The 19,068-nt window shown below is 38.1% G+C and overlaps 1 protein-coding gene across 2 annotated transcripts in view; it reads right to left on the bottom strand.

The window, feature by feature from the left end:
- Nucleotides 1–19,068, bottom strand: part of CARD11 (caspase recruitment domain family member 11) — a 2,459,919-nt gene that overhangs the window by 732,640 nt on the left and 1,708,211 nt on the right. For both annotated transcript variants that reach the window (XM_044089102.1, XM_044089103.1), the window contains one exon: nt 8,792–8,829. In XM_044089102.1, coding sequence (XP_043945037.1) covers nt 8,792–8,829 — 38 coding nt within the window. The remainder of the gene's footprint in view (nt 1–8,791; nt 8,830–19,068) is intronic.

Here is a 19,068-nt window from a genome sequence, read left to right as displayed (position 1 = left end):
TTTATAAAACCAAACTGCGTGGGATCCAGAGCTTGTAGATTCCCTATATCCTTGTTTATTAGGTCCATGATGAAGCGTTCCATAGCTTTGCATATCAGACTTGTCAGGCTAATGGGGAAGGATGACTATAGCAGTGCACCATTTGGTAGGGACAAAGTCTGAGGTGAGGCTGTGATTGAACAGGGCACACAGGTGAGGTGCCAGTTCACTCTGTAATTCATATAGAACACAGCCAGGGATATTGTCAGGTCCCATAGAAGCTGTATTCTTGGCCTTGGCAAGTGCTGTTTTAACCTGTGCAGCAGTAATGCTGGGTGCCTGGCAATCTACTGGTATTTTGATTGTCCTTTGGGGGGTAGTGGGGTAAATCTGGCACTGAATCTGTTGGCCAGTATATTAGCAATATCTGTTGGCTTGGTATAGGAGGTAGCATTGTGAAGTAGCTCAGAGCAAATCTAGGCATTACCATGGAGGTTCTTTACATAACTATAGAAGGCCTTGTGGTAGTCTTTACTGTCCGCAGCAATTCTGTTTTCACAGCTAGCTTTAGAGGATTTGATGAGGGATTTCAACTTTTTTTTTGAGGCTGATATGGGAGTTTTTCCAGTCTTGGGACTTCACTTTATTCCACATCAGTTTCCTCCTTCTGTTGTAGAGTTCATTTATGGCAGGGGACCACCAGATTGGCTTCCTTTTTTTGGAGGAGAGCGTCTTGGTTCTATTGGGTATGGCAAGATCCATGCATTTGTTTATGTGTTTGTACAGTGCATTGGTGTATGATTCGGTGGTCATGCAACTATTCCCCATTTGCATGGGTGGTGTGAAGTTAACCACCTCTGTTCTTAGCAGCCCAAAGTTAGCTTTGGAGAAGTTTTTTATGGTGGTTACCTTTGCAGGGGGTTGGGGGGGTGGGATGTTGATTTTCAAGGTGATTAGTTTGTGGTCTAACCATGGAGGAGTTGACTATTGGTGTAGAGCAACGGTTGCCCATATTAGTAATTACCAGGTCAAGGATGTTGCTACCTCTAATGGGGGTAAGAACAAGCTGGTTCAGGGCACTGAAATTACTGAATTCCAAGAAACGTTGGGCAATTGTACTGGTACATGAGTAGATTTCCCAATTAATGGAGGGGTAGATGAAGTCACCCAGTATGAGTGTGTTAGGTTGGACCCTAATATTCTCCAGGGTGCTTAGTAACATGGAGAGTGTGTCTTGGGACATGGTTGGGGACCTATAACAGGCTACGACCTGAATCAATGTCTTACCCAATGTTAGCTGCACCTGAAGTATCTCTGATGCATTATGTTGGGCTACCAGTCTGGAGGTGTGCACATCCTTTATGAATATGGAAACACCACCACATTTGGAGCTTTGGTCCAAGTTCTGGGGCCAAAAGATGTGGAATGAGTTATAGCCTGGTAGTGCAGGGGTGCTTTCTGCTGCCTTGAACCAAGTCTCTGTTACAGTACAAATGTGAATATTCTCCATTTTAAGGAGTGCTTTGAGTGAGTGCATTTTGAGATTTAGACTTCTAGCATTGAGCAGCAAGACCCTCAGATTGCATTTGTTTGTAGCTGTTATGGTGGTAATTTGGTCTTTGGAACACTGCCTAAAAAAGACACTATAGGGGTGGTAAAAGCCTTGGCCAGTATCCAGAAGCCCAGGGGTGACAGATGCAGGCCATTTCTGGCAAAGTATCGAGGTCTGTCAATCATGTCATCCCAGGCAGACAGATACTGGATCCCTTTAGAATGACACCAGAAACTTAGCCAATTGTTGAAATCAGTCATTTTTTGCTTGTACTGTGGTATCATTCTAGGTGATGGTAGGATGCTGCTCAGGGCTAGGGTCGTACCCACCTGGGCTACATAATCCGAGAGCTCCTCCATGTCTCTCTTCATGTAGTCCAGAGAGGTACATTTCAGGTCATTCACTCCCACATGTACAATGACAGAGTCATATTTGCACCTGTTGTTGAGGGACCTGTGTGTATGCGTTATATGGCAGATCCTGCCACCTGACAGACAGCTGACTCTTACTTTCTCCTTATTAATCTAGTCAGTGGGACATCAGTGTGTCTCACTATCGAGTCACCTATGACTAGTGTTCTGGGCAAGCTGTTTTGCCTTAGAGTATTTGATTGAGTAGCACACTGTTTAGGAGAGTTATGTGTCTCATGATTAGTGTTGTGGTGGTCAAGTGCATTTCTGCCTTGGAGTTCTCTGCTGTTTGGGTAGATTTTTATTGAGAGCCTCCACGAAGGTGGGTGTGTGGTTTGTGTTTTTATGTGAAGGCAGTGCTGGTGTGTGTTCTGGAGGGCTATGTGTTCCATGTGGTGTGGTGCAAGTGTTGACCTTCTCATCTTGACCAGCTATTCCAGCATTGGCTGGAGAGTGCGTAGCTTCCAGTTTGGATATATAAGTGCATCTACCACAAGTCTGAGTGTTGGGAGGTAAGAGGAGAGGGTTGTCGGTGTACATGAGGCAGTTGCTACATTGCCTCAGGATGCCCAAGTTCACCAGGTTAACAGGAGAAAGCACAGAGAACTGACCTTTAGATATGCCTGGAGGGGTGGACATTAATAATTACTGGAGCTGTTTCCTTGTAGAACATTTAGTGCTGGTAGCACTTTTGTGTGCTACAATAATTGCTACAAGACATCTGGTATGGTAAAGTGCTACACTAATAAGCTAATAAAAGTGCAGGAGAGGACAGAACTAGCAGATCTAACGAAAAATTGAAGAGCAGACTATGGCACCTCTTAGAACCTTACAAACAGTCCTGGATACAGTAAATCTGTATCTGGACTAGACTAGTTACAGAAAAGCCAGAAAACAAGCGCAACATGGGATTTTAAACCAGAAAGTTGAAAGACATGGAAAAACTGCCCAAACGGCCAATAAACTACAATTTCTGGGTCAGGAACCACTCCTCTTGTGGTAGCTAGGCTATCTAGTGCTTACTACTCCCACTGATAAGCTAGAAGGCTTCCCTCCAACACAGAAAGGATTGGGGTAGCTTAAAAGCATACATACAGTCCTGAATACAGCAAAGCTATATCTGGACTACACTAGTTACAGGAAAGGCAGGAAAAGAGCAAACACAGCCTTTTAGACCAGAAAGTTGAAGGAGATGGAAAAAAACTGCCTAAACAGCCAATACAGTACAAATTCTGGACCAGAAACCGCTCCTCTTGTGGCAGATAGGCTACCTAGTGCTTACCAGTCCCACTGACAAGCTAGAAGGCTTCCCTCCGACACAGAGAGGCTTGGGGGGGCTCAGAAGCTTACAGTCTTGGCTACAGCAAATCTGTATCTGGGCTAGACTAGTTATAGGAAAGGTGAGAAATGAGTACAAATGCAGGCTTTTAAACCAGAAAGTTGAAGGAGATGGAAAAAAAAGTGCTCAAACAGCCAATAAACTACAATTTATGGGCCAGAAGCCACTCCTCTTGTGGTAGATAGGCTACCTAGTGCTTACCACTCTCACTGATAAGCTAGAAGGCTTCCCTCTGACACAAAGAGGCTTGGGGGGCTCAGAACCTTACAAACTGTCTTGGATACAGCAAATCTGTATCTGGACTAGACTAGTTATAGGAAAGGTGGGAAATAAGCGAAATGCAGGCTTTTAAACCAGAAAGTTGAAGGAGATGGAAAAAGTGCTCAAATGGCCTATAAACTACAATTTCTGGGACAGAAACCACTCCTCTTGTGGTAGATAGGCTGCGTCTATATCATGTTATCAAAAGTTTACTTAATCGAATCAATAAAGGTCAAGCTTTATTGATCGATTAAGTAAAACATTGAATAAAATAAAAAAAAAAACAAATTAAAAAAAAAACAAAAAAACTAAATGGTGTAGGCAGGGGGGCAAGCCCCCCTGCACCTCCCACACCCCCCTACTTAAATATACCAACTCTGAGACCACACTACTTTGAGGTAAACGGAAATCTCTCTTTACGGTGATTTCTGTTTACTTGCACGATGTTCTTCACTTTCGATATTGTCGTGCCGGCAATATCAGACTCGATATTGTCAGCTTACGACAACGTGAAGTAGATCTGATAGGCTACCTAGTGCTTACTATTCCCACTGATAGGCTAGAAGGGTTCCCTCAATACAGAAAGGCTTGGTAGGAGCTCAAAAATGTACAAATAGCCCTGGATACAGCAAAACTGCATCTGGTCTAGACTAGCTACAGGAAAGGTGGGAAACAAGTGCAAGCCCGGGCTTTTAGACCAGAAAGTTGAAAGATATGGAACAGCTGCCCAAATGGCCAATAAGCTACAATTTCTGGGCCAGAAACCTCTCTTGTGGTAGATAGGCTACCTAGTGCTTACCACTCCCACTGATAAGCTAGATGGCTTCCCTCCAACACAGAAAGGCTTGGGAGGCTCAGAAGCTTACAAACAGTCCTGGATACAGAAAATCTATACCTGGACTAGACTAGTTACAGGAAAGGCATGAAACAAGCTTAGAATTTTTTTTTGTTACAGAAAAGCAGCTAAAACAGCACTAAAAACAATTCAAATACAGTACAAGCTAGCACACTTGAGTGTGTAGCAATTTATTCAGACTCGTTCTCAATGCAGTTATACATTTCATCATCTTCACAGTATTTAAATCTTTACACCAGCTAATCATACATATTCTTAAAATCACATGGGTTATTAAATAGCTAGATGCAGTAAAATAAAACAGCATAGTAAAAGGAACACACACAAAAACAAGTCCAGGACCAAATAAAAATAAACTTATAATAAAATACAAATATAAGAATATATTACATATTATAAGTATTACTAATAACTATACTATTATTATACTAAATATCATGATAACGATAAAAACAAATACTACTTGTATACATATTGATGTCTATTTTTCAATATGGGCTTAATACTATTGGTACTATTCAATGGCATTTTATCAGTCCTGAAATAATTAATCCAATCATATTTGATCATCTCTGTTTTATTTACTAGGCCACCTCCTCTTACATTGCGATGGACAACTTGTAAAACCCTAAACTTAAACTTATGATGAGGGCTAAGAGATAAAATGTGTTTGCTCAGGGCATTCATCTTAACTTTTCTTCGAATTTCCGAAAGATGCCACCCTATCCTTTCTTTTAATTTCTTATTAGTTTTAACTACATAAAAGCACTCACAGAAGGTACAGTTAGCAAGACAAATCACATTCTGAGTTTTACATGTAGCAGAAACATGAAAAACAAATTCCTTCGCTGTGAGGGGATGCTTAAAAGAAGGGTCAATATTAATATTTATGCAATGTATACAGTTGTGACCAGTAACTGTCCCATTCCTATTCACTAACTGTCTTTCACCTTTTATATTACTTAGCATAAATACTGTTTAATGTTTCTTTCTCTCTTATGAATAAACTTAAGCTCATTACCTACAACATTTTTAACGCCCACATTCGATTATAAGATGGTCCAGTTTTTACGTATAATATTTTTAATCATATTACTGTCTATTATATTTCATAATATAACCTAGATTACACTCACAATTATTACTAGCAGTTTGTTGTCTACTCAAGTGTCTAGAAAAGTATGGTGCATCTAAATTACTCCATTAATTTATTACTACATCCTTCATATCTTCGAACAACGTAATATTATAGCCCCTAGTACAAAAGTCATTAGCCATATAATATCTTGTATAAAATGTTCAGTTCTAGTGTTAAGCCTGCTGACTCTTAAGAAAGTGACTTTTGGCTATTCCTTTATGTATATGATATATGCCTAGGGTGCATACTTTTAGAGTGAACATACCTTAAGGATTGCACATTTTTCCTATAAATCATAGTATTAAACTCTTTTCATTATAGTCTACTGTAATGTCTAAACATTTTTTTTTCTCTCTGGACTGTTTAACATCAAATACCAAAAACTCTGCTGTATGATGTAAATGTTCAACAAATGCATATAACCCATCAACATCTTCCATCCACAGCAAAAAAATAAATAAATATCAGCCACAAAATGCTTAAAAAAAGACAAACATTGATTCTTAAATGGTGCTAGTTCATTATCATTAAAAACATGAATCTCTTCCCACCTTGATAAAGTAATATTAGCATAACTGTTTGCAACTGGGGTGCCCTTAGCCACCCCAAGTTTCTGATGATAAATGTCATCATTAAACAGAAACATTTTATTTTCCAACACAATACTTTCTAATACATTGTATTCCCCAGTTATTAGGTATCACAGTAAATAAGGACATAACATCCATCGTAACAAGTAAAATATCTATGCCTTCATTTTCCACACCCCAATGGCTGAGTGTAGAAAGAAAATCATTACTGTCCTGAATAAGACTAACTAAAACGTAAGAATGGGCATAACTGTTTGTCAAGGTGGTACTAATAAATCTTTATGGATTTTTGGCAATCCACAAATAAATGGAATAACAGGATGCAAGACGTAAAGATAATTCTATACTTCAGGGGTAAATAATTAAATCGTATAAAAAGCTCTTAAGTCAATGCATTATCTGATCAACAAATTTTCTATCTACTTTTTTAAGGTACTTAAATCAGATATAAAGTCATGCATCCTGTTGTGATAAAACTTCACGTGCATTACAACAATCTTAACCCCTTATCAGCCTGTTTGATAACCACATTCTTATTCATGCATAATTTACTAAATGCTTCTCTTTCTTCAGGTTCTGAGTTATAATATTTATTGCACTGCTCTCTTAAAAAACAATTCATAAATCTCTTATTCACACACTGATGTAGAAATTTGGATGGCACCAGAATTAATGGAGTTAGTTGTAATGCCATAGACCATTTTGATTGTAATTCTTTGGGTGTAATCTATATATTGGGATGCAATTGTGCACCAAGAAAATGGTATATTGGTCAGACCAAGAGAAGAGTGAAATTAAGAATTCTTGAGCACATTGGTGACGTAAGGAGGGGAAGGTTAGAAAGTCCAGTGGCCAGTCACTTCCATGAAGCACACGGGGGATTAGATAATGGTTTGATTTTTAGTGTCTTGGGCAAACCCTGGGGGATAGATTCCAATAGTATTAATTTTACTAGAAGGTTGTTGAACATGGAATCTAGATTCATTATTAATTACAATACTTTATATCCCAATGGTTTGAATTTAGAAATTTAACATTTACTAATTAAAAGTATGTATTTGTTTAGTATTTGTCAACATTTTGGGGGAGTATTGCATTAAGTATTTTTAAGAATAAATATTATTTAAGTAATAAATATGCAATTTAGTTTAAAATTTAAAATATTTAAAATTTAAAATATATATATGTTAAGTAATATATCATGGCTTGGTTTGTTTAAATGAATGCATTTTTTGTAAATGATTTAATTATTTAATTGTTTAATTGACCATGGCTGATGGTTTATAAGCATTGGATTTTTTATGGAAAACACTCCTTGTGAAAGCGAAGGCCGAGGTACCAGAATTCAATAAAGAATAGAGTGGCTTCCATCGCTGTCGGGCTGCTTATTTTCGTTCACCCAGTGTTTTGGTATATTTTCAGGCCTAGATAGCCTGAGGCATTTTCCTTAGTATGTGTTCCTAGTATAAGATTACCACACTTACCTCCCCCGTGCCACAGCATTAAACCATCTGTTTAAGCAGCTGTTTCAGGTATATTAAATGCATTTTGGAAGGAAGTGTTTATTAGGTGCATTAAGATTAATTTCAATACATGTTTTTAATGCATTACAGAATAGTTTTTCAGTGTTATATTTTATTAGTATTACAATTTGTAGAGAGCTTTTTCTTAGAATGTATCATTATACTTGCATTATGTATCTGCTGCTATTGGCTTGTCAGGTCATGTGATGTGTAGACAAATAGTTAAATTTAAAGGTAGGAGGGTTTTTTAGTTTTGAAGAAGTCTTTTTAATTGTAGATGAAACTTCTAGACTTTACTAAAATCTCGTGTTTTTTTTTTTTTTTTTTTTGTATTTTTTTCATTTTGAGTTAGTTTGATATACACTGCTCCTCCTTAAACATTGTTTAAGGTATGTGTGTTCACGTCTGCTAATCAACTTCTGTGCAACATAATGCTGAAGGACTTTTTCAGATAAACCAATTAATCATGTAGTCTGTCTTAGTTCTGACCCAGAGTGATGGATATGGTTTAAGTGGCAAGAATTTCCATCCATTAAATCACGCTGAAGTAAACACAATATACCATTGGCCTCAACAAGCTTAACTATTATCGGATTTAGTAGCCCTTCTATTATCTTGCAAGGAGTAGGCATTGGACTAACAAGCCTAAGTGGACTGAAGTAGAACTTATATTTACAGTCCTTTGGAACCACATTTATGTTAAATTCCACAATCCCAGTTCCTTTAGAATATCTCTTCACCTTTAACCCCATAACTTACCTTTTGTGTCTTCATTTATACATAATACACCCAGCCATCATTTTTTTTTTAAATATCATTTTTATTGACCAGTTTAATTCTATTAGGCTAGTGTTAAGTTTTGGGATTTCTATATTTAAAACTTATTTTCTCCGCAAATTTCATAACTCAAGAAATGTCTTAACCTCGGTCAGTGCAACACTGGGCTGGTATGTCTAAAATGATGATACTTGGTTATGCGATACCATAAAAATGGTGGAAAATTGATACCCAAATGCAGGGAAAAAATCACCTGTCCAAAGTCTATTTGTTCGTTCATAGCTCATAGTACACCAGGTGATAGCCTGATGTAAAAAAAGCACCTGGGAAAGACAGACAGAATAATAATTGGCAGGCTGTACTTACCATCCATGTCTATGCTATCACTGTCATCTTCTGTGAAACTGTAAGTAAAAACAAAGTAATTAATTAAAGTGGTCAGTTCCAGTTTAAATTTTATCTCACATTAAGACAATGTACCTACATGGCTACAAAACGCCATCATGTTCAACACTTAAGAGATGATTCTTGTCAATAAAATGTAATTTTGAGGATTTAATTTGTGGTTACCAAACACAGCTCAAAGGCCAAATCTACGATACAACAGTATTAACAGACTGAAGAAATAACAGTACAGTAGAATACAGCATATCTGGGGAAAGAAGGAAGGACGAATGTTATATATACTCTCATGTCCCTGCATTTATGTGCTTTCAGTCAGAATACGCTGCAGGTTTACTAAGGATGCACCTAAATTAACAAGGGCAAATCACAAAGAGATCTTTGTGCACAGGGTATTTTTTGCATGACTGCAAGTTCCGCAATTTTTTTTTTAGTATCCTCCTTGAAAGGTACGTGTTATATATGAAACACGTGGGCAAGATGCTGTGAAGGGGCACTATGAAATCTATCTCATTCTCCCATCAATTTCCACTGGCATCCTAAATATCAGGGCTGACCGCACTAAGAATCGTGTGATGTCACTAAGAAAGGTGGGTAGATGCTGTTCTTAATAACATCCTATTATTTTAAAGAAATACATCTTAGAATGACTTAAAATTAAAAAATAAATAAATACACTTCTAGTTTAAGAACGGATTAGACATGTTGCTATGTCAAAGAGATCATCCCTCAACAGCAAAATTAACTCCTTCAGATGGATGTGTTGTTGTTTTGGGAAAGACTTATGAAATAAGGACAGGTGATTTGTCAATATAAAGATTTTTATGTTTAGCAAAACATAGCAGCATCTTGTTTATAGTATTTATTTTAATTCTTGAGTTAAAATTAAGAAAATGTTTGTTTTATGTGCAACATAATGTTATGCCCTTAAGTTAAGGTACTCTATGGAGATAGTCTTAACAATTTTTGCTGGGCTCATTTTTCATTCATTTATTTATATATTTATTTAAGTATGTATGATTTAACTTGTGGCCTTAATGTGACTGGTTTAAGGAGCAACCATGTGACAGGGTTCTTTATGTATAGAAGTGTTTCTCAACTTATTCAAAAGCAGCAAGTAAAAGAAAAGAACCAGCTAACACAGCACAGTATAAAACACGTTTAAACTAAAAAATAAAAACAGTAAAAGGTATATAACAAATGAGCACTTACACACCAAATGTGCTTCATCAGATCTAAAAACAAACAAACAGTGCTTAAATACAGGCAGGAAAGTTCAAAGTCACCTGGGCAAGTCGCGTGACCTCAGCAAGGGTTTTAAAGGTATATGATCATTTAATCCTTTCCCTTTGCCAGACTGTAAAATTAACATCCATTTAACTTCTAAGCAGTCTTTGTTTTAATATCACCTCCTCTGGCTCCTACATTCAATAATTCCAAAACTAAAAATTTTAAAGAGTGTTCATACAAATTTTACAAATATGCTTCTGTAAAGCATTCCTACTATCACATCTGCTTATTTCATACAAGTATTCCCTGATACGATTCTTCAACGTTCGATTTGTTTTTACCAACCTAGTAACATCCACACTGATCACCAACAGCCAAACAGCCCAGGTTGCTACTAGTACAGTCGGCATAGAAATTGAATTTAAAAGTACATTAAGTCATCATCATCTTCTTTCAGCTGTTCCCATTAGGGGTCATCACAGCGGATCACCTGTTTCCATTTCTTCCTGTCCTCTGCATCTTGCTCCGTCACACTAACCACCTGCATGTCCTCTCTCACCACATCCATAAACCTTATCTTAGGCCTTCCTCTTTTCCTGTTACCTGGTAGCTTCATCCTTAGCATCTTTTTCCCAATATACTCCGCATCCCTTCTCAGCACATGTCCAAACAAACGTAATCTTGCCTCTCTGGCTTTGTCTCCAAACCTTCCAACCTGGGCTGACCCTCTAATATACTTATTCCTAATCCTGTCTACCCTCGTCACACCCAGTGCAAATCTTAACATCTTTAACTCTGCCACATCCAGCTCAAACTCCTGCCTTTTTGTCAATGCCACTGTCTCCAACCCATATAACATAGCTGGTCTCACTAACCTCTTGTAGACCTTCCCTTTCACTCTTACAGGTACTCGTCTGTCACAAATCACTCCTGACACTCTTCTCCACCCACTCCATCCTGCCTGTACTCTCTTCTTCACCTCTCTTCCACACTCACCGTTACTCTGAACCGTTGATCCCAAGTACTTAAACTCATCTACCTTCACCACCTCTACTCCCTGCATCCCCACCATTCCTATATCCTCCCTCTCATTCACACACATATATTCTGTCTTAGTCCTGCTGACCTTCATTCCTCTTCTCTCTAGAGCATATCTCCATCTCTCCAGGGTCTCCTCCACCTGTTCCCTGCTCTCACTACAGATCACAATGTCATCTGTAAACATCATAGTCCACAGGGACTCCAGTCTGGTCTCGTCTGTCAACCTGTCCATCACCATTGCAAATAAGAAAGGGCTCAGAGCTGATCCTTGATGTAACCCCACCTCCACCTTAAACGCATCCATCAGTCCCACCGCAGACCTCACTGTTGTCACACTACCCTTGTACATATCCTGTACCACTCTTACATACTTCTCTGACACTCCTGACTTCCTCATACAACACCACAACTCCTCTCTAGGCACCCTGTCATATGCTTTCTCCAAGTCTACAAAAACACAATGCAACTCCTTCTGACATTCTCTGTACTTCTCCATCAACACTCTCAGAGCAAACATCGCATCTGTAGTGCTCTTTCTCGGCATGAAACCATACTGCTTTTCACTAATCATCCACGCCCCTTCTTAACCTAGCTTCCACTACTCTTTCCCATAACTTCATGCTGTGACTGATCAGTTTAATCCCTCTGTAGTTACTACAGCTCTGCACATCACCCTTATTCTTAAAAATCGGTACCAAAACACTTTTTCTCCATTCCTCAGGCATCCTCTCACTTTCCAAGATTTCATTAAACAATCTGGTTAAAAACTCCACTGCCATTTCACCTAAACACCTCCATGCTTCCACAGGTATGTCATCTGGACCAACAGCCTTTCCATTCATAGCTATTCGTACTTCCTCCTTGCTAATCCACTGCACTTCATGATTCACTATCCCTACATCATCCAGCCTTTTCTCCCTCTCATTCTCTTCATTTATCAACCCCTCAAAGTACTCTTTCCATCTCAACACACTCTCCTCGCTTGTGAGTATGTTTCCCTCATTATCCTTTATCACCTTTACCTGCTGCACATCTTTCCTAGTTCGGTCCCTCTGTCTAGCCAATCGGTACGGGTCCTTTTCTCCCTCCTCAGTGTCCAACCTTTCATACAACTCTCCATATGCCTCATCCTTAGCCTTCGCCACCTCTTTGCCATGCACCTCATCTCCTTATAGTCCTGTCTACTTTCTTCATCTCTGACAATCCCACTTCTTCTTTGCCAACCTCTTCCTCTGTATACTCTCCTGTACTTCCTCATTCCACCACCAGGTCTCCTTGTCCTCCTTCCTCTGTCCAGATGTGATACCAAGCACCTTTCTAGCAGTCACCCTTACTAGCTCTGCTGTAGTTACCCAGCTATTTGGTAAATCTTCACTGCCACCCAGTGCCTGTCTTAACTCATCCCTGAACTCCACCTCACAATTACCCTTTTTCAATTTCCACCATTTGATCCTTGGTGCTGCCCTCACACTCCTCCTCCTCTTTTTGATCACCAACATCATCCTACAAACCACCATCCTATGCTGCCTAGCTACACTTTCTCCGGCCACCACTTTACAGTCTCCAATCTCCTTCAAACTGGCCATCCTACAAAAGATATAATTCACCTGTGTGCATCTTCCTCCACTCTTGTATGTCACCCTATGCTCCTCCCTCTTGTTAAAATATCTATTCACCACAGCCATATCCATCCTTTTCGCAACATCCACTGCCATCTGACCTTCTGCATTCCTTTGTTTAACTCCATATCTACCCATCACTTCCTCATCCCCTCTGTTCCCTTCACCAACATTCCCATTTAAATCTGCTCCAATCACCACTCTCTCACCCTTGGGTACAGTCATCACCACTTCATCCAATTCACTCCAAAATTTTTCTTTCTCATCCATTGCACACCCAACTTGTGGAGCATATGCACTAACAACATTCATCATTACACCATCAATTTCCAGCTTCATAAACATCACTCTATCTGACACCCTTTTCACCTTCAAAACACTCTTCGCATACTGTTCCTTCAGAATAACTCCTATTCCATTTCTCCTCCCATCCACACCATGATAAAACAATTTGAACACACCTCCGATACACCTAGCCTTACTCCCCTTCCATCTGGTCTCTTGCACATACAATATACCAACCTTCCTTCTGTCCATCATATCAGCTAGCACTCTTCCTATACCAGTCATACTGCCAATATTCAAAGTTCCGACCCTCACTATCACAGTCCTAGCCTTTACCTGCCTTCGGCCATGCCTTCTGCCTCTTCTCCTCCTTCGTCCAACAGTAGCCCAATTTCCACCAGCACCCTGTTGGCTAAAAGTACTGGTGGCGGTCGTTGTTAACCCGGGCCTCGACCGATCCGGTATGGAAATATTAACCGGTGACTGCATGAAAATATTTGGCGAAGTTTTACGCCGGATGCCCTTCCTGACGCAACCCCTCCCCATTTATCCGGGCTTGGGACCGGCACAAAGAAATGCACTGGTTTGTGCATCCCATTAAGTAGCAGGATGTAAAAACCCTTGCTGAGGTCACGTGACTTGACCAGGTGACTTTGAACTTTCCTGACTGTATTTAAGCACTGTTTGTTTGTTTTTAGATCTAATGAAACACATTTGGTGTGAACGTGCTCATCTGTTATATACTTTTTACTGTTTTTATTTTTTAGATTAAACAAGTGTTTTATACAGTGCTGTATTAACTGCTGCTTTTGAATTTGTTATTGAACCAGCTTTTACCTGCTGTTTGATTCTGTTTGCCTGTTTCTCAACTTATCTTTTTAACTCTGAAGTCTGTATTTGTTTTAGGACAAAATCACTTAATTCATTCTGTTTTTAAGAATAAAAGGAATTGGAATTTCTTCTTGGCTCTCAGCAGTTATTCTGGGCTGGTGCTTCTAGGAGATTTACTTTTGGTTATTTGGTTTGCACTACTTGGCTGGCATTTGGTATTTTGAGCATCTTGGTTATCCTGAATATAATTTTCTTTTGAAAACAGACTTTACTTGGTTCAAATTATGTGATTTGTCTGACTGATTATAGCCACTGACACCTGGCTGTCCGAATGAGGTGTTCCATCTGGCTCTGATGCTCTCCCTCTGGTTCAGCTTGCTATGCAATAAGTGCTTCTTTACCTTCTATATAGTTTCAAAACTTACAAATACTTCAGGACTCATTTGGCGTGTTCAGTGACCTTCTAAATTACAATATTACCTCATTCAGAAGGGCCTAATTTTCATTCAGGAAAAACACCTGACTGTACACTATAATTGGATAACAAGGTCCTCTGTCGCTACATGCCTTATAATTAAACATAAATTCTTCACTGCAAAATGAATATGATTATTTTGTACATTATCAAGTAGTCTTTCAAGCATCACTATTTACACTAATTAGCAGAATCAATCAGTCCTGACCCTCAATTATAGTCCTCTGATTTTTTATTGTGTTAGATGATGAGATTTTAGAGCAGAGGAAAACAGATGCAGTTTGTTGCTAGGCAGGTTATAAATCTGCACAGCTGTCATGACAAAAATACATACAAAGTATTTAAGCAATAACCCACAAAGTGGGTGTGGGTATATCAGGATTTACCCACAGCTGGCATGGTTTGATTACGAGGGCAAGCCCTTTTTTTTTAAATAATGTCCTTGTATAACGGTGCTGTATTGTTCCGGCACCTTCTTCCTTGTTTACTGATGGACTGCGGACGTGTACGGGGCTTGCATAGTACCTCAGTGCAGTATGAGGAGAAGCACTGGAAAAAAGACTGTGTTGCTGTTTTATTCTAAAGAGATTTTACAAGGGAAAGAGGAGAAACAGAAGGAAAAGCAGGTATGTTTCTGTTTCTTTATTTCTGACAACATACCTGATTTTCTTCTATCTTTGTTCTGTCCCTCAGCATATTCCAATAGAAAGTCCAGCCACTCAATGGTACTTCAGGGGCTGGACTTTATTCTATTAACATATGCTCAATTTTCGATGGACACACTGGTTGGCCTGTCCAATCAACATGGTCATTTTTGAATACAAATGAGCTGTCATTGTATAATATCTAAGGTACGTTACATACTTATTAACTACATTACTGCACTACAAATTAATTTTAAAGAATGTGTTTAGAAAGTACAGCCTGTAGTATTGGACATATTTAGGCTAAGCAACTATTTAAAAAAAAAAAAAAAGATTTTTCTTTGCAGATGTTTTGAGCCAGTATGTGTAACACTTATGAGAACAATTTCTTAAGTAGATCTCCCTGTCCTATTTTTATAATATATCTTATACTTTGTGTGATGTGGTACAATTATCTGAAGTCATATGCAAATTTTTCACAACTTGCACAAAAGTAAATAAATTAGTAAACATTTCACAAAGCAGTCACCACTGAATTTTCAGTAACACAGGGAGCAATGGATAGATATATTTTCCTACACCACAATAGCCAGAAGACGTGTCAGGAATGTACAGAAAAATTATATAAGGAGGACCCCGACATCACTGAAACTAGGTATTATAGTGAAATAGGCCCTAGAAAGTCTTGTTATTAGCAAGGCCACATGAAGTGACCAAATTCCAGCTAGTTATTTAAAATCCTGCAAAACATTGCTGTTACTTTGTTGCTTGTTATTTGCCAGCAAATAAAAAAAAATGCAATAGTTGCTATTACAATGAAAAAGGTCAGTTTATATTAAATTCCCCAAAACGGCAGCAGTAATCATTACTTAAATTAACGAACAGATATGCTGCTTTCATGTACTAGCAAGATACTGCTCCAGATCCTGCGAGCTTGACTCCAGTAATATATGGATTGGTGAATTGCCCAGTGTTCAAACTAATTTTATAAGGAACAGAGACACCAGAAATCAAAATACAAACATCTGCTGGATAATGCAGAAAGTAAGAGAGTTCCAGAAAAGTATCTCTCTGCTTTATTGATTACAATAAAGCCTTTGGATACATGGACCCTAACAAAGTGTGACATCTTGTTACGGAAATGGGGACAACAATTCATCTCATCTGTACCCTGAGGAAACTGTACACAAAACAAGAAGCAGCAATCAGCACCAAGTACGAGTTCGAGACTGGGAAAGGAAGAAGACAATGCTGTATATTAGATATTCAATTTGTGTGCTAAATATAGCATGCAAAACGCTGGATTAAACAAATCAATCAAAAATGCTGGATGAAATATTAACAATTTCAGATATGCAGATGATATCACTCTAATGGCTGAAATTGAGAAAAAAGTCAAGAGCCTGTTGATTAAAATGAAAGCAAGTGCAAAGGTTGCATTGTTGCTCAACATCAATAATTTTAAAATTATTTCATCGAGCCCTTTCAGTTCTTTGCAAATAGATATAGAAGAGGTGAAGACAGTGACAGCTTTTATTTTAATGCTCTCAAAGTTGTCGGCAGATAGTGAGTGCAGCCATGAAATTAAAGATTCTTGTTTATGGATGGAAATCTATGGCAAATCTGGATATGGTCTTAAAGAGCAGATATCAAATTAATTACAAATGTCAATATAGTGAAAGCTATGGCCTTTTCAGTAGTAACATATTGCTGAGACAGACAGACTATAAGTAAAGAAGTGCATTAGAAAATTGAAGCTTTTCAGTTGTGGAGTTGGAGAAAAACTTTTGAGTGTTCCATGGAATGCAAGAAGATTAAATCAGTCAAACTAATCAATACTTAAGGAAATAAATCCAAACTGTTCACTAGATTGCCTGATAGTAAAACTAACACTCAGATATTTCAGCCAGTTTACTATCAAAATTTCAACAATGTTTCTAAGAGTAATTACTTACTCCAAAGACATTGTTGAAAACAACAATATTGACCAATCAAAATTATGAAACATAAAAAATGTCAGCAATTCAAATTCGAATTGTTCACATTTTTTGAATTTACCTGAATATCTGGTGATGTTCAACACATGTTTTGCAGGGGGCAAGCCCCCCTGCACCCCCACTCCCCTTGCTACTTATATATTACAACATCGAGATTGCATTACAGTGAGGAAAAGGGCAAAGTTCCTGATCCCCACCTTAGTGCGATCTCCAATCAATATGTTTATCTCACAACAGTGAATGCACACTAGCATTCACAGCTACAGGTTCAACATATTTTGAGTCGCTGTTATGTGACTTGGAAAACTGCCTTTTGACAATCCAAGCTCGGATAACGGCATTTGAAATTTTGATGGTAAACCATTTTAGCCACGTAATATGAGCACAGAATTTACTAGAGTAGATACTGATGCTGGGAAAGATCAAAGGAAAAAGAAAAAAGGGCTGGAAGAGGCTAAGGTGGATGAATCACCGAACTGATAAATAGTTGTAAGAACTTCAAGAAGCAGCTCTTGATAAACAGGTCTGTTGTATAACAGTCCTTAAGGACATGAAGAGATGGACTCAGTTAACGACTAATAAACAAGATCCTTTCTAAGATAACCAGACAGGCTTGCACAATACACAGAACATGTACAATCTAAGGCTGTGCCCTGGGCTCAATTGGCTTTTACTTTTTATTATCATCATTTCTATCTGAGCTGTGCGGCTGGTTAACGCACATGCAGGTTACTGCAAAATTGGGATTCTACATATTTCTAGTGTGGACCCAGTGAGGATAAATGCAGTATTACATGACATTTCTAATTGGTGCTCATCTCAGAGGCAGAATAGTAAATAAAGAAACGCAGTTTTGCAAGTTCCAGTAAAATATTAAATATATCCCAAGATTTTCTAAATGGTTCAGAAATTGAGTAAATCAATAAAGTTAAAGATGTAAATAATGATGATCACTAAACTAATATTTAAAAAAAAAAAAAACTTCATCAGTGAAAAATATAGCTTTTAATACCATAATTTTGTTCTAAGAAACACAGAGTATTGCCTAAGCTCATTATGAAACTTAAAACATAGATAAAATAATAACATTCCATTTTTTAAGTTCTGTTTTTGATACTAATTTATCGGAATCTGTTCAGTGACGGTTTACCAGAGTCCCTCACTCCCCAGAAAAGAAAACAATGAAAGACGTTTGTCTTTCTAATCTGAAATACTGATTTGTAAGAGGTAAATTGTGTCTGGCATTCTGGGCTGTCAAGGACAAATCATTCATTTTGTACACATTTGCTAGTAATAAAAGTCACAACATGACTCATTACACATTCTCCTGCAACAGAATGGAATAAAAGCCCAGTCTGCATTCATTCTACAAGTATATCAATATGTTTTAAATGGATGCTTGATGCATGTTTCAGAAAAGGATTGCTCTCATGACACTAATCATCCTATAATCCAGCCCTGATGAATCTGTTGCTCATCTACAAAACAAATAGCATAATAAATACCCGAACTGTAGAATTAAAACTCTTCTATGACATAAATGAGATAAGTTGGAGGGACAGATGTGTCTCATTTATTTACCCTTTTCTGCAACAGGCTTTCCATCCATGTGAATCATGTGAAACAGAGTTCTCCGCACTTATTACAGTGCAACTTGGAGTACTGGATGAGGAATTTTAAATTTACCTCTGGTTTTGAACCTATGTCTTGATTAGAAAGAGGAAATTTGCAAATGCTCAACTACTCTTGCTAAGTTGTGTATATACCCTAATGCCCTATACCTATTAAAAAAAAAGCATGACTAGGCTTAAAAAGGGCTTCTGGGGTCATTAGCCTAGTAATGACCTATGACCTTATGAGTCTGTTGCTACATATCCGCTGATCACAAAACACATGGTACTATTACATTATAAATATGCAGAAACACCAGCACTCGGTCTTTAAAATAGTTAAATATCAAAGTGCCTACTCATACATGACAATTAAAAGAAGTGTGGTAAAATCAGATGATAAGGTCATATCAGAGAATAACTGCTCCTTGGGGAAAGAAGGCAATAAGTTATCATTAAGAAAAAACTAGATGTTGAAGGTTCAAAGCAGACTAGAGTTAGTTTTGCTT

This window comes from Protopterus annectens, chromosome 12.part0, assembly GCF_019279795.1.
Source record: "Protopterus annectens isolate FY-2018-M chromosome 12.part0, PAN1.0, whole genome shotgun sequence".
Taxonomy (NCBI): domain Eukaryota; kingdom Metazoa; phylum Chordata; order Ceratodontiformes; family Protopteridae; genus Protopterus; species Protopterus annectens.
The sequence above is the reverse complement of the archived record's forward strand: the minus strand, read 5'-3'. Positions and strand labels throughout refer to the sequence as shown.